Source organism: Monodelphis domestica, chromosome 2 (genome assembly GCF_027887165.1).
Source record: "Monodelphis domestica isolate mMonDom1 chromosome 2, mMonDom1.pri, whole genome shotgun sequence".
NCBI classification, from domain to species: Eukaryota; Metazoa; Chordata; class Mammalia; order Didelphimorphia; family Didelphidae; genus Monodelphis; species Monodelphis domestica.
The window spans coordinates 523,007,592-523,022,235 of NC_077228.1; the positions used below are offsets into that span (position 1 = coordinate 523,007,592).

At 44.7% G+C, this 14,644-nt stretch overlaps 1 protein-coding gene across 1 annotated transcript; it reads left to right on the forward strand.

The window, feature by feature from the left end:
• Positions 1-1,424: 1,424 nt before the first annotated feature.
• Positions 1,425-12,582, forward strand: LOC103101510 (C-C motif chemokine 24-like). The gene is made up of 5 exons (XM_007486030.3): positions 1,425-1,672; positions 4,369-4,486; positions 6,285-6,456; positions 11,051-11,229; positions 12,248-12,582. The coding sequence occupies exons 1-5, from the start codon at positions 1,600-1,602 to the stop codon at positions 12,351-12,353; spliced, it is 648 nt and encodes a 215-aa protein (XP_007486092.2). The 5' UTR covers positions 1,425-1,599; the 3' UTR covers positions 12,354-12,582.
• The last annotated feature ends 2,062 nt before the right edge of the window (positions 12,583-14,644 follow it).

The following is a 14,644-nucleotide window of genomic DNA, read 5'->3' on the forward strand; positions in this document are numbered from 1 at the left end:
TCATTATTTTAAAATTTCTCTCAAGAGAATTTTTTTTTAATTTCAGTATCTCTATATCTTGTGGAGATACAACAGCTTTTCCAGCAAAACCCCTTAAAGAAAGTTCTGTTCCTGGAACACTTCAGTTTGGGCTGTTAGCAGAAAAGGAGGGCTGTGCGCTCTCACTCTGACAGCTTGATATTAACAATGGCCACGGTAATTTGTGGTGTTCTGTTGTCCTCATTCCCAGCTTCTATCCAGCCTTGTATATTGCTCTATTGGCTCAGCCTTCTTCCTTCTGTGTCCTTTCACAAGAGGCTTCCCACGGTCCTCTGGGTTGTCCATCTCGATCATTCCTTGGGCCATAGTAACATTGTATGGTGCCCCTGTCAGTTTCACCTTCTCCCTAATACTGTTCCAATTGTTGCAATGCCCTCCTTTAGGACTATAGGCTGAGTAAAGAGAAAAGGAATCTGAATCTTAAAGAAGGGAAGAGACCAACTTAAAGTCATTCAGATCAGTTGATGGTAGAGGCTGTTTAGGATATGGGACTCCTGACACCTATGGGCAGCTTGTTGGAGAAATGGATAGAGCACTGGAGTCAGGAAGACGCATCTTCCCAAGTTCAAATCTGACCTCAGACACTGACTAGCTGTATGAGCCTGGGCAAGTCACTTAACCCTGTTTGCCTCAGTTTCGTCATCTGTCAAGTAAACTGTTGAAGGAAATGACAAATTTCTCTAGAATATTTCCCAAGAAAATCCCAAATGGGTTCAGAAACAGTTATATAGACATAAAATAACTGAACAACAACCTCTAACATGTGGTCCAAGTGTCTTTACTAACTGTAATTGAACCCAGGAAGATTTGTCAATTGGTACTGTTCCTTCATTTAGTCATAGAGCTCAACATCTGTGGTATAATGGAAAGAGCTCTGAATTTGGAGCACTAAACTTAGAGTCCAATGACTAGAGTTCAATCTCCATTCTTCCATTTAATATCTCTGTGATTTCAGGCAACCTCTCTGGGCCTCAGTTTCCCCTTACCTGAAAAATGAAGGAGGTTGTTTTTGTTTCCCTCTAAGTTTACTTCTAGCTCTGTAAGAACCCATAACCCTCTCCCAAGCCAGCAGCAGTTAGCTTGACTTAATTAAAACTGTCTGGTGAGTGTTTGCCTGAAATATGAGAAGAAAGGGTAGGGCTGAGTTTCTGGATGCTTAATCCCAATGGATTAATCAAGTGGAGCTAGCCCAAATCTCGAGGAGAAAAATACTGCCAAGGACCATCCCCCTGTTGGTTATAGGAATGACCTTTAGAGTCTTCTGTATCAGCTTTTTTTTTTTTCCAGTTTCCACCAAAATAAACCCCTTGACTCAGCCCCACCTCCAACTTCCTTGTTCTTGGGTGGCAAAACACTGTGGATTAATTGATTCACAAGAAAGGATATTTCCTCTTTATTGGAGAACTATAAAAGGAGTCGGGAAGCCAGGGAGGAGTCAGAAAAGCAAGAGTACCCCTTCTCCAGGATTCTCCTCCTTTTTTTTTTTAACAAATATTTAACTATTTATAAAAATCCCTTAGGCCATCCCCAGTCCTCCGTCTCTTCTCCTCTGACAAGACCATGAAGGCTTCCATGATGGTTCTTCTTCACCTCATATTCTTGGCTATCTGTTGTCAAACAACCTCTGAAGCAGGTAAGACTGAATTCCTTCTATCTGCCTTCCCTTTCTTCTCCTTTCCTATTCTCCCTCTGTTGAATGTGGGGAAATATGAGCTGCTTCTGGGGCAAAGCGCCCAGGGATGTGGGGTGGCATAGACTCGGTATGCTGGTATAAGTCTGGGGAATTGAGTGTGTTGAGTGTGAGTAGAATGACCAGTGTTAGGGATTGCCAGTGAAGAGGGGCACTGAGATCAAGGAAGTGAAAGCTTAAATGTAGGGGAGAAGGATGGATCATGCCATTGATACAACAAAGCATCCCTGCTACTCCAATACAGCAGGGGAAGGAAACTAGACATGGAGCCAGGAGACGGGTTCCAGTTGTGATTCAATATTACCCTTGCTTTCTACCTTGAATGAATCTCCATCTAACCAGAACCTGGGTTTCCTCATTGATAAAATGAAGTGTTTCAGAGGCAGCAAGGTGGCACAGTGAATAGGGCATCAGGGCTGGAATATGTAGGTCTTGGATTCAAATTTGGCCTCAGACACTTCCTATGTGACCCTAGCCCTTGCCCTTCTGTCTTAGAGATGTTACTAAGACCGAATGTAAGGGTTCAGTTTTGTTTTTTAATGAGATGTTTGAACTAGATATTTAAGGGCTCTTGAAGCTCCTGTTTTATGATTCAATAAATCACTTGTCCTCTTTTTGCCTCAGTTTTCTCATCTGTAAAAGGGGAAGAGTTAGACTAGATGATCTCTAAGTTCTCTTCCATTTCTGATATTTTCTGTGATTCTATAGCGAGTCAAATAGAGTCAGAAAATGAAAGGAGAGAAGAGAGATAGGCAGACAGCAGGGGAGAAGAGGAGCAGGAATAGTTTTGGGGTATTATTACTACTACCAATCAAGAAATCTATTTCCAAGATGTGCAAGGCATTTTATTTTCAGTTGCCACAACAACTCTCTGAAGAGAATACTATTATTGTCCCCACTGGATCAGCCTTGGATTCTGGGTCCAACAGGTTATTTGCTACCTGCTTAAGTTAATCCACATCCACTACGTGCTTCTCCACTCTCTTCTGATGCATTCCAGGTCTTGCCTCCATAAAGAAGCTCAGGGAGAATGTTGGCTTTTGCTTTCAGGACCAGCTTGGGTTCATTGGAGATAGAAAAATTTAAGAATACCTTGAGGGACCACATTGTGTCAAGGGACATAGTTCATTTTTTTTTCTATTCACAAGAAATAAAATAAAGATTGTAGGGTAAAAGTTAATATTTCAAAGTAAAATTATAATATCTGCTTGTAATTATTTGCATTTAATATGCATTTGCACAGAAGAAATTATAGTAAACTAGAGTAAACATATAAAAAAGAGCTGATATTAATTAGTGTGCCTGGTCCTCCTAGTGTTAAAAGAGTTGGATTGAAAGAGGGAAACTGAGGCAAATAGAGGTGAAGTGACTTTGCCCATGGTCATATGGCTAGATTTGAACTCAAGTTTTCCTGATGCCAAGTCCACAGTCTAGGCCTAGAAGCAAACTTATTTTATAGATGAAGGAACTGAGACCCAGAGATGTTAAATGACTTGCCCAGTGTGGCAGAGCCAGGATTAGAACCCAGGTTCCCTGGCTCTGATCTTAGAACTCTTTTTTTAAAGACCTTACCTTCCATCTTTTTTTTTAAACCCTTACCTTACTTTCCACCTTAGAATCAATACTATGTATTGGTTCCAAGGTAGAAGAGTGGTAAGGGCTAGCCAATGGGGATTAAGTGACTTGCCCAGGGTCACACAGCTAGGAAGTGTCTGAGGCCAGATTCAAACCTAGGATCTCCCACCTGTCTCTAGGCCTGGCTCTCAATCCACTGAGCCACCCAGCTTCCCCCTGTTAACTTCCATCTTTGAATCAATATTGTGTATTGGTTCCAAGGCAGAAGAGCAATAAGGACTAGGCAATGGAGGTTAAGTGACTTGTCCAGGGTCACATAACTAAGAAGTGCCTGAAACTAGATTTGAACCCAGGACCTCTTATCTATAGACCTAGCACTCAGTCTATCAGATACTCAGTTGCCTTCCTGCAACTCTTTCTTTTTACTACACAAAATAGGAACTAATTTGTAGGTAGGGATGAAGGAAGGAAAAAGAGGGAGGAAGGGAAAAGGGAAATAAGCATTTTAAGCACCTACTATGTGCCAGGCACTGTGTTAAACACTTTCCATACATTATCTCATTTGATCCTCATAACAACTTTGTGAGGTAGGTGCTCTTATCATTCCCATTATAAAGTTGAGGAAACTAAGGCAGATAGAGGTTTAATGACCTACCGGTGTCACATAGCTATTAAGTGTATAGGGTCAAGTCTGAACTGGTCTTTCTGGCTCTAGGTCTAGTCCTCTAACCATTGCACCACCTAATTGCCTGACTTCTCTACAGAGGATGGAAGTCAGGGCTGAGTTCTGTAATGGACCAGTCTCACCCTGACACTAGAGTGTAAGCTTTCCTGGGGAAAAGACAACATTTTGTTTCATTTTTGTGTTCCCAGCACCCCTCACCCAGTAGGTGTTTCATGACTATTTCTTGATGAATTGAATTGAAGTCCTAGTCATGGCTCTAAGCATCAAAGCTTCCCTTAAAGGAAAGTAGAGTGAGAAGGAAGAGGAAGTCCTCCTTCTTATCCCATATTTAGATTCAAATTCTATTTAGATTTATATTTAGATCCTCTGCATATTTCAGGAGCCGCAGTCGTCACCTCCTCTTGTTGTACAAACTACATGCGGAAGACAATCCCCAGAAACCTGGTGATCAGCTATCGAGTGACCAACCGGAGTGCCTGTTCCATACCTGGAGTGATGTGAGTGTTTGAGCCCTGTGCCTAGGAGTCATCTTACTTGTCCTCTTTACTCTCCTGTACCCCATTACCAATCAGTTCATTGCCTTATCTGGATTTTCTCTCCTCAACGTCTCTCCCATCCATCCTACTCTACACTCATTTAATCATCACCTTAGTTCAGGCCTTCAAATGCCTCCTAAAAGGTCTCCTTGCCTTCCAAGGAGGTCTTTGGCCTCTCTCCTCTCGAATCCATCCTCTACACAGCAACCAAATGTCTCCGGTCCAACTGGCCTTCTTGAGGTTCCTGCCATATAATATTCTGCATCCCAGTTCCATGTCTTGGCACAGACTATCTCCATGCCTAGAACTCACCTTTCTCTATCAATTCATTTATTTATCTTTCAGTAACCCCCACTAGAATGTAAGCTCCTTGAGGGCAGGGGCCATTTCACTCATCTAATAACAATAATAGCTAGCAAGGATACAGTGTCCATTATGGGCCAGGCATTGGAAGGGGCACTTTAGAAATATTCACAACCTACCATGGGAGGTAGGTACTATTATTATCCCAGTGTTACATTTGGAGAAACTGAGGCAAAAAGAGTGTTTTTTTTTAAGTGACTTAGCCAAGATCAGTTGTTAGTGCCAGAGCCCAGGGCCTGTCAAATGTATTGAATACATGTTGATCATTTGTAGGGTCTCTTGACTACAAATAGCCAGCCTGTGATGGAATTTTCTACCCCAGAGTTGGTTGTGTACTCCCAAGAGTCTAGACTGTGGAGCCCAGGGGCACCTACCCTATGTGACTCTGTGGCTCCTTATATTCCCAGCAGAAAAGAAGCAATTGTAGATTCCTAAACCTGGAAGGAAGCTTAGGGGAAATTTAAACACCTTCATTTTGCAGAAAAGTAAAATGAGCCTAGACAGGAGAAGGAACTTGCTTAAAGTCCCACAGTTAGTGAGTGATGGACAAAACCAGGAAATCTGGGCTGCGGAGGATAGAGTACTGGACTTAGATCAGGAAGATCTAGGTTTAAATTCTCTACCAGGTACTTTCTAGCTGTGTAACCCTCAGGGAGTCACCTACCTTCCCTTTGCCAACATCTCTTATCTGTAAAATGGACTCAGTGGGCTCTAACGTCCCTCCCAATTTTGTAACTTGGAACTTCTTTTCCTATGAAATTTTGTAGCTGCATCTTGTTTATGAAGCCTTCATGGGCCAGGGCACTGAGCTTCTGACTACTCACATCCTCTGAAATACTAAGTTTTTCATGTATGTTTAATTTTTATGGTCCAATGATATGGCATTACATTCTGAGTTTGTTATTTTAATCTGGGTTAGATGTGGTGACCAGGATTAGTAACCCTGAAATCATAGAGGCCTGAAAGTTAGCCCCCTCTCCTTCATTACTCTTTCCCCTCTTTGCATTCTCCATCTTCCTCTCTTCCTTCCTTCCTTCCTCCCTTTATATTGGTGCTGAGTACTCTCTTCTGTCCACGGTTATAATTTTGAGATCATCATCATAATTAATTTTAGCTTTCAGAAATGGTCCATTTCTTGATCATCTTCAAATCTCTGAGTAATCATTTAATTCCTTCCTCCCTCTCCTCCCTCTCTCTCTCTCTCTCTCTCTCTCTCTCTCTCTCTCTCTCTCTCTCTCTCTCTCTCTCTCTCTCTCTCTCTCTCTCTCTCTTCCTTCCTTCCTTCCTTCCTTTCTTTTTCTTGCTTGCTTCCTCTTTTATGAAATTAGATTATTTCACTTGGAACATCCCCAAGTTTCCTTCTGAATCTGATCATCTGTTGTTCCTTCCTCTACAGCTTTATCACCAAAGTAAAACGAGAAGTCTGTGCTGACCCTACAAAGCAGTGGGTCAAGGATTACATGAAGATGATAGACACCAATAAGGCCAAGGTCTCCATGCCGGTGGGGTTGAAGACCTTGAAAAAATCCCTCAGGACTCCATCTTCCAACAGTACCAGCATAACTAGCTAGATGGGGGTGGGGAGGGGAGGGAGGAGTGGTATGTACTGGCCAGTTACCTGGGGGAATGGAGGAGGTGGTCTTTCTTTCTTCTATCTCAGCTAGGCCATAATCAGAATGAACAGCTGGTAATTTGTATCTCCCAGGCTCCCAAATGTCCATTTACTACCCCTGTGGGAAGGAATCTGAGGGCGAGGTGGCAGAGCCAGGATTCGAACCAGGTCCTCTGCCTCCAGTTATGGCCTGCCTGGCTGATCTCTAAGATCCCTCCCAGTGCTAATGTCCTCTCTGCTCACGAGCAAATAAAATAACCTATATAAAGTGCTTCTGCTTTGTAAAATGTTCCAGCCCTGTAGACTGTCTTTCCATCCTAACCCTCAGCTCTGCAGTCAATGGCTCTAGTCCTGAGGCAGGGTTGGGCTAGGAGGGCAGATGAGGATTTTGCTGGGTGGAGTCCAAGGTAGTCCATAGTAGTAAAGATACCTTCTTTACTGCTTATGGTGGCCCCGAGGGTGTAATCCTTTCCCCAGAAAAGCTAGATGAGTCCCAATTCAAGAGCTGCCTTTCTAGACCTATGCATTCTTTCATCTTGGGGTGCATGGCACAGAGCCATCCACCTAACGAATGTCTGTTGATTGACTTGTGTGAGTGAGACAGAACATGGCCTCGTAGATAAATGGAGGGCCAAGCTTAGGGTCAGGAAGACCCAGATTCAAGTCCCACCTCTGACACATACTGGCTGTGGGACCCAGAACAGTCACTCTGCTTCTAAGTACCCCCAGGCAATTTTCTAAGCATCAGTGGAAGGAATTTCCATGCTGGAAGACAACATAAGATGGAAAATGGATGGAAAGAATTTTTTTTAGGTGGATGAAAATTAAAAATAAAATAAAATGGATGGGAAAAAAAAGAATATCCAAGACACTAGATTCCACTCTCTTCCAGATGTGCCTAGAGCAACATTCAAATGGTATCAGGGAGAGACTCCTTGCTCTTGGGTCAGACCCTAAGTGAGCTTTACCTGGGACAGATCCATTAGTAGGTACCTAGAGTTTAGAGACAGGGGACCTGGAAAGTGATCTCCTCATAGTTTATAGTATCATTAGAGTGGCAAGGGGTGATTCATTTAACAGAATAGGAAACTGAGGCAGAGAGAAAGGAAGTGTGACTTGCCTGTAGTCACATAGCTAAAAAGTGTCAGAGGTAGAATCGTAGACCTAGAGCAGAGCTAGAAATGGCCTTGGTCAGTGCCCTCATTTGACAGATGATGAAACAGAGGTCCAGGAAGGGGCAGTCAGCCTGGCTTGAGGGTATGGAATCATGACATTTATGGGGGGAAGACCTCACTTCTGTGAACTTTTTGTATCATAATTTATAATATAATTATTTGTGTATTTATCTCATCCCTTTTCCTAGAATGTAAGCCCCTGGAGGTCAAGGCCTCTGTCTCCTTCCATTCTTGTATCTGTAACTCCAACCCAATGCCTTTTCCTCCTGACTGTTAATAAATGGCTATTGAATTGGAATAAACTGATCTTTGGTTGAGGGCTGGATGAAGGTCTACCACCATATTTTCACTAGACACTTTCTGATATGTTATCAGAAAGCCCAATTTTCTCAGCTCAGAGAAGAGGGAATTATTCCATTTTTGAGAGGCTTTGCCAAAAGGTTCCCTTCCCAGCTACGTAGCAAAGTGGGTACAAGGTACCAGAATCAAATCATGCCTCAAACACTCCCAAACTGGGTGACTTTGGGCAAGTCATATCTCTCTCTCTACTTCTGTTTCCTATCTAGAACATGAGGCTAATAATAACACTTTCCCCCATAAGTAGGGCTATTGTGAGGAACAAATGAGAAAGTATGTGGTGCAGTGGGTAGAGTGCTGGGTCTAAAGTCAGGAAGCCTCTGCTCCCTGAGTTCAAATCTAGCCCCAGATACTTAGCAGCTGTATGACTCTGTGCAAGTCACTTAACCCTGTTTGCCTCAATTTTCTCATCTGCAAAATGAGCTGAAGAAGGAAGTGGCAAACCATTCCAGTATCTTTGCCAAGAAAAATCCAAATGGGGTCACAAAGATTCAGACCAGGCTGAAAAGTGATTGAGCAAACATGGAAATAAAGGCACGCTAGAAATACTAGCTATTCTTATTTGAAGAGCTCCCTTCCTCAGAAACTTTCACCACCCTCAAAAGTCACTTTCCACTCATTTTGTGCAGCACTTTATAGCCCTTAAAGCAGGACATTAATATGATTCATTATTGCTCTTAGTCTCAGGAAATCATTGATTTCCTTAAGTGGTGCTTCTGGGAGGCTACTTGTGGGAGAGGAGGAGATTTAGCTTCTGGTACAGCTCTCCTGTCTAAAGTTGGTTCAGAGATGCTGGAGCAAGAGAGGCTGCTGCTGAGTGGACGTGGGGAAACTGAGGTTTAGGGGCCCACCCAAAGACAAGTGAACACTGAGCAGTGACGTTTGTTGTGGGAGAACTGTAAGGTAAAGTCCTGGATCTGGACAGGTTGCCCTTGTCAAGAAGGATGACTCTAATAGCTAGTTTAAAAATATAAAAGAGATTTATTCATTTGAATATAAGCCAAATGGAATGACTGAGGGAGGCAGAGTGCATAGAATGCTGCCTCCTAGAGGAGATGTGTTCTGGCCTTTATGTACCCTTTCAACAACAGGGTCTACGTGACTACAGATGGGATGATGGTGGCATGTTACTGGGTCTCTGGAACCCGAGATGGGTCATATGGTTAAGTCCTATGCCTCAAAGTCAAAAGGGGTGAACTGTTCAGTTTAGAGGACAAGCAGACATCTGGAATATCTTGTCAGGAGCAAGCTGAGAGGTGCTCATGAAGAATGCTCAAAGTCACCTTCGCTCAGCACTGTAGGAATGCAAGGAAAAATGAGTTACTCTCTGACTTGGGACACTTTCTGGGGTTTGGGGGTATCTAGGGGAGGCTTGTACCCCCATATCAAAGTTGAGGTCTGTCTGCAGGTTGCCTGACTTCCTATTCTGTCTTTGGGGACCTGGACCCCAATAATTTATGATCTCAAGCTGGAGATAGGGAGACCATTCCAAGAGGCAGGTCCCCCTAAGCTGGTAGAAGATGGACACCATCAGCAGAGCAGGGAGGCCCAAAGACCATGGGAAAAGAGGAAAGAAGGCTGGGAAAGCCTCGTGAAATGTTAGCAGGGTCTCCCCTGGGAGTAATCCTAGACGACCAGTCCTGTTCTGCTGGAACATTCCTTCCCCCTCTCTGGCCCCATCTAATTTCACCCAACCTGGAGACCTCAGACCAGTGGCTTGGTGAGAGAACAAAATACTTTTGTCTTCTCATCCGTGTAAGATGAGATTTAAAGGTATTACCATGAATGCAGATGGCTTACAAGGAATCACTCCCATTTTAATAAACCCCTTACCTTACTTAACTGTTTACTATGTATTGGTTCTAAGGCAGAAGAGAGGGAATAGACAATGGGGGACAAGTGACTTGCCCAGGGTCACATAGCTAGGAAGTGGCCGAGGCCAGATTTGAACCTCTAGGCCTGGCTCTCAATCCACTAAGCCACCCAGCTGCCATTCCCATTTTTGCAGAGCATCTTGGAGTGATAACACCTTGTAGGACTCTACAGGCTAGGTCTAGGTCTCAGTAAATGCAGTAGGGCTCTTTATAAAGAGGGTTAGGGTCTCTTCCCTCATCCCTCAAATAGCCAAGTCTTGTCGATTCGATCTGTGTGACCTCTCTCCCACATATATCCCCTTCTCTCTACTCACACAGCCACCCCACCTAGTTCAGGTCCCATCACCTCTTGCCCAAACTATTACAACAGCTCCTAGTAGCTCTCCCTGCCTTCAGTGATCTCCATGCCCTATTCATCCTCCACAGAGTTTCCAGAATCATTTCGTAAGGCACATGCATGAAAATGCTGTTTCTCTGCTCAGGGACACTACCCATTGGAACTCTGGGAAGGAAGCTCAGAGCTGCATTTTATAGAGGCTCTCCCAGAGAGAACTTGTCAGAATCTACAAGCTAAATCCTCTGGATTCCCAGGCTATCATTCTATCCAGATTTAAGCCTTCTCAAACAATCTGAGGAGACTGCTTTGACTAAGGAGGGCTCCCCATCCTTGGCTTTCCAGAAGTTGCAGTTACCTTCCCAAAGTCCTTTGGCTTGGATACTGGATGGCACTGCAAAGAAGCAGAGAAAATGGGCCCCCGAGACCATATGCTTTTTATTCCCAGCACTTGCATTCGCTCGGCATATGGTTCCCTTTCTCCCAGTTCCACGCCTTCTTTTTGGCACGTGCAGTCTGCTGGCTGCTCTCACCTGAAAGGGATGGAGCCCTTTATCTAGATCTGGGGGAAAAACCTCCTAGTGTTTTCTTTTCCAACCACAAAATTCTTAGGAAATCTCTTTAGGGAGCCTGTTCCCTAATAAAAAGAGCCTCAGCCTCAGGCTCTCTGTCAAGCCTGGACAGCGAACACTGAAGAACCATGAAGGCGTCCAGGCTAGCTCTCTGTGTCCTCTTGCTCGGTGTCCTCTGCTCCAAAGCCCAGGCTGCCACACGTAAGGCTTCTCCCAAAGTGCCTTTCTTTCCTCTCAGGGCTGGGGGCCCGGGGCAGCGGGGAGATGGGACCTTTCCAAAGTCTGTCTGACTTGTTTTGTAGATGGCAGTAACATTGCCCGGTACTGCTGTGAGACATACAGCCCTAGACCCATCGCCTGGAAGTTGGTCCAGAGCTATGAACTGACCAAGAGCAGCTGCTCCCTCTCTGCTGTCATGTAAGTATATCTTCTGGCTGTCTGGAGAATGGGGAGAGGGAAGCTTCAGAGGCGCTAGAGATAACGCAACCTTGTGTTCAAGCAGGATGCTTGGCTCTCAGCATTGATAGCCTTGGTGTGCCTAACTCATTGATGGGCTCGCTCTTTCCTATTCCACCTCCAATATTTATTAGCTGTGTAATAGTGGGCAAGTCACATTCCCTCTCTGTTCCTCTGTTATGCAGAAGTTTTCATATCTGCAAAATGGGGATAAGAATCCCATAATCCTAAATCACTTCATCTTTCTTTCCTTTTTTTTTAAACCCTTACCTTCCATCTTGGAGGCAGATCACTGATACACCCACCAGTCCTATACTTAGAAAGATTAAGTGAGGGGGCAGCTGGGTAGCTCAGTGGATTGAGAGCCAGGCCTAGAGGTTCAAATCTGGCCTCAGCCACTTCCTAGCTATGTGACCCTGGGCAAGTCACTTGTCCCCCATTGCCTAGCCCTTACCACTCTCTTCTGCCTCCATCTTGGAATCAATACTGTGTATTGGATCTAAGGCAGACGTAAGTCTAAATATACTGGTGGGTATATCAGTGATGTAGCCCAATCTAGCCTCTGTCCTTATGTAGCATTTCCAAGAAACTATAGCTGTTCTTGGGAAGGTGATGGGGGGGGGGTCTACTATTTCCTCTGGGGCTAGGGTTAAAGTATGTGCAAAGTGAATGTATTCTGGGAAGGTTGGGGGTAGGATGGAGCAGGGATGGGGGACTATCCTATGGCAGTGCAGTCATAGATCATCAGTCTAGAGCTGGAAGGGACCTTAGACCAGTCCAACCCCTTCATTTTACAGAGGGGGAAACTGAGACCTGAAAGGAATAGGTGATTTAGGACTGCAAACCCAGGACAGCTCACTAAAGGACCATTATGAGGAAAGCATTTGTGAACTGCAAAGATAAGGCTGTGTAGCCTTGGTGTTGTCCCTAGGACAGGAAGATAGTCAAAAGATGGTGTGTTTTTTTCTTCCATCTATAGATTCACCACCAAAAAAGGACAGAAAGTCTGTGCTGATCCCAAAGCAAAATGGACTCAGCGATATGTGGCTTCCCTGAAATCCCAGAAGGTCCCTACGCAAACTTGATCCCACATCCAAGGCCTTGAGGCCATTGTCAGTCTTGTTTAGCAGCCCAGCAGCCCCAATGGAGCCAGAGACCCATTGCCAGAGAGAGGCCTGAAGAGTTTGGGTGTGACTGAAGAAGAGAGGAAAGTTGTCCAGCAGGTCTTTTACTCTATAGAGGCTGCCTCAGAGGTCCTCCTTCTGGGACTCAAGTTGTAACCTCATGTATTATAATAAATGTTGCTGGTCTTCAAACCTGTGTGGCCTCAGCTGTGACACCTCTGAAACATGGTACCGTGTGTGGACCCATGGGAAGAGGGAGGAAGTTGGGCTGACTCCTCTGTTTGCTAACCAGGTGACTTTGGGCAGGTGACTAAGCCCCCATTTCCTCATCTGTCAAATGATAGTTTGACCCTTTCAGCTCTAGACCTCTGATCCTAGTCGAGACACCTCTCGGAGTCTCAGTTTCCCCTTCTGACAAATGAGGGGGTTGGACTACAACCTCAGGGGCCCTTCCAGCTTTAGATTCATGATCCTATAGTAGTAACAGGTAGCATTTATAGGGCACTTTAAGGTTTGTAAAGTACTTTACAGACGTTATCTCATCACAAGAACATTAGGAAGGGGTTATCATTATCATTCACATTTGATAGGTAAGGAAACCAAGGCTGAGACGGTTTAAGTGACTTGTCCAGGATGAAACAGATAATGGGTACCTAAGGCAGGATTTGAGCCCAGTTCAAATCTGGCCTCAGAGACTTACTATTTGGATGACCCTGGGCAAATCATCTGTCCTTGCTTGCCTCAGTTTCCTCATCTATAAAATGAGCTAGAGAAGGAGATGGCAAAGCACTCTGGCATCTTTGCCAACAAAACTCCAAATAGAGTCATGAAGAATCAGGCATAACTGAAAAACAGCTAAACAACAACAGTATTCACTGTCCCATCTAGTTGCCTTCTTAGGACAAAAGGAAAAGGAAGACAGACTTCCCAGTTGTTGATTGACTGATAGAGAATAAAATACAACAAAATGTCCTTTTTAAGGACCTGCTCTGTTAGCCAGCAGAGATACAAAGGCAAATGGGAAACATTGTTGTCCTCAGGGAGCTAAAGATCAGAAGTGGGAGTCAGACCTGCATAGATACTTATATCCAGAGAACTCCTATGAGAGATACAAGGTAACCTTGGTGGGAAGGCCTCTGGGGCATCTGAGGAGATCAGGAAGTATCTTGGGCTGAAGAAGATGGGGGAGCTGAGCTTTGAAGGAAACCAGGAATTCTAAGACTTTTTGTGGGTGTAAATCATGTCTCCCCCAGAGAGATCCTCCAGAGACAGATCACAGCTTCCTCTTCAGAGACCAGAAAGAGGGATGGCTTTGGAGTGGGAGAAAATCAGAGATTCCCATCCCATCCCTGCTACTAATTGTAATTCACCGTGCAACGACTGGGCAATTATTTCCCCTGTCCGGATCTTAGCTTCCTTCTCTGTAAAATGAGGGAGTTGGGCACAAGTCCCCATATGATCAAAGACAGAAAGAAAAAGCCCATATAGGCCAAAAATATTCATATTAGCTCTTTTTGTGGTAGAAAACAGGAAATGGAGTGGATGTTCTCTGATTGGAGAGGGACTGCAAAGACCTATGGGACAGGACTGTAATGAATCATAGGGACAGAGTTAGAGCTGGAGGGTACCTTGCCACTACCCCCACCCTTGCCAATTTACAGGTGAGGAGCCTGAGGCCTGGATACATGAAGGATTTACCCAAGATCGCACAGGTAATGTGTTTCAGAGCTAAGATCCAAATGCAGGTCTGTCCTCTGATTCCAAATCCTGAGTCCCTTCCAGCTGTCTCCCCAGGCACAATGAGAACTCTAGGACTGAATCTGGCTGAGGAGAACCCTGGATAATTCTACCAACCTAGGGAGTCTGTCCCCTGGGTGGGTGGATGGGAGAACAGAGCTATATAACTAGGGCAAGGTGAAAAGGACTTTGTTCTAGAGTACTAACATAAGGGAAGGGTGCTTTATCACCACAGTGGACTTCTGGATCCCCCCTGGTTGGAGTCCTGGCCCATCTCAAAGATCTCTCCATAGGTCTATCCACACTCATTCGTCTCCCAGCCCAGCCCATCTGTCTCCACCTGACCTCAGACATGGAATTTGCCCTGGGTAGCAGATGTCTTACTTATACTGCTGAGGAGGGGAGAAACCAGCCAGGAGGAGTGAGGAATGGGGAAGGGGGTAAAATCTTTGCCTACAGGGGCAGAGGAACAGTATGGAAATAACACTGGCCTGGAAATCAGAGACCTAAATTCA

Coding starts and splice junctions, on each gene's coding strand:
- LOC103101510 (XM_007486030.3), top strand. CDS start 1,600: ATGAAGGCTTCCATGATGGTTCTTCTTCACCTCATATTCTTGGCTATC. Junction 4,487..6,284: donor TGTTCCATACCTGGAGTGAT/GTGAGTGTTTGA, acceptor CTTCCTCTACAG/CTTTATCACCAAAGTAAAAC. Junction 6,457..11,050: donor ACAGTACCAGCATAACTAGC/TAGATGGGGGTG, acceptor CTTTCCTCTCAG/GGCTGGGGGCCCGGGGCAGC.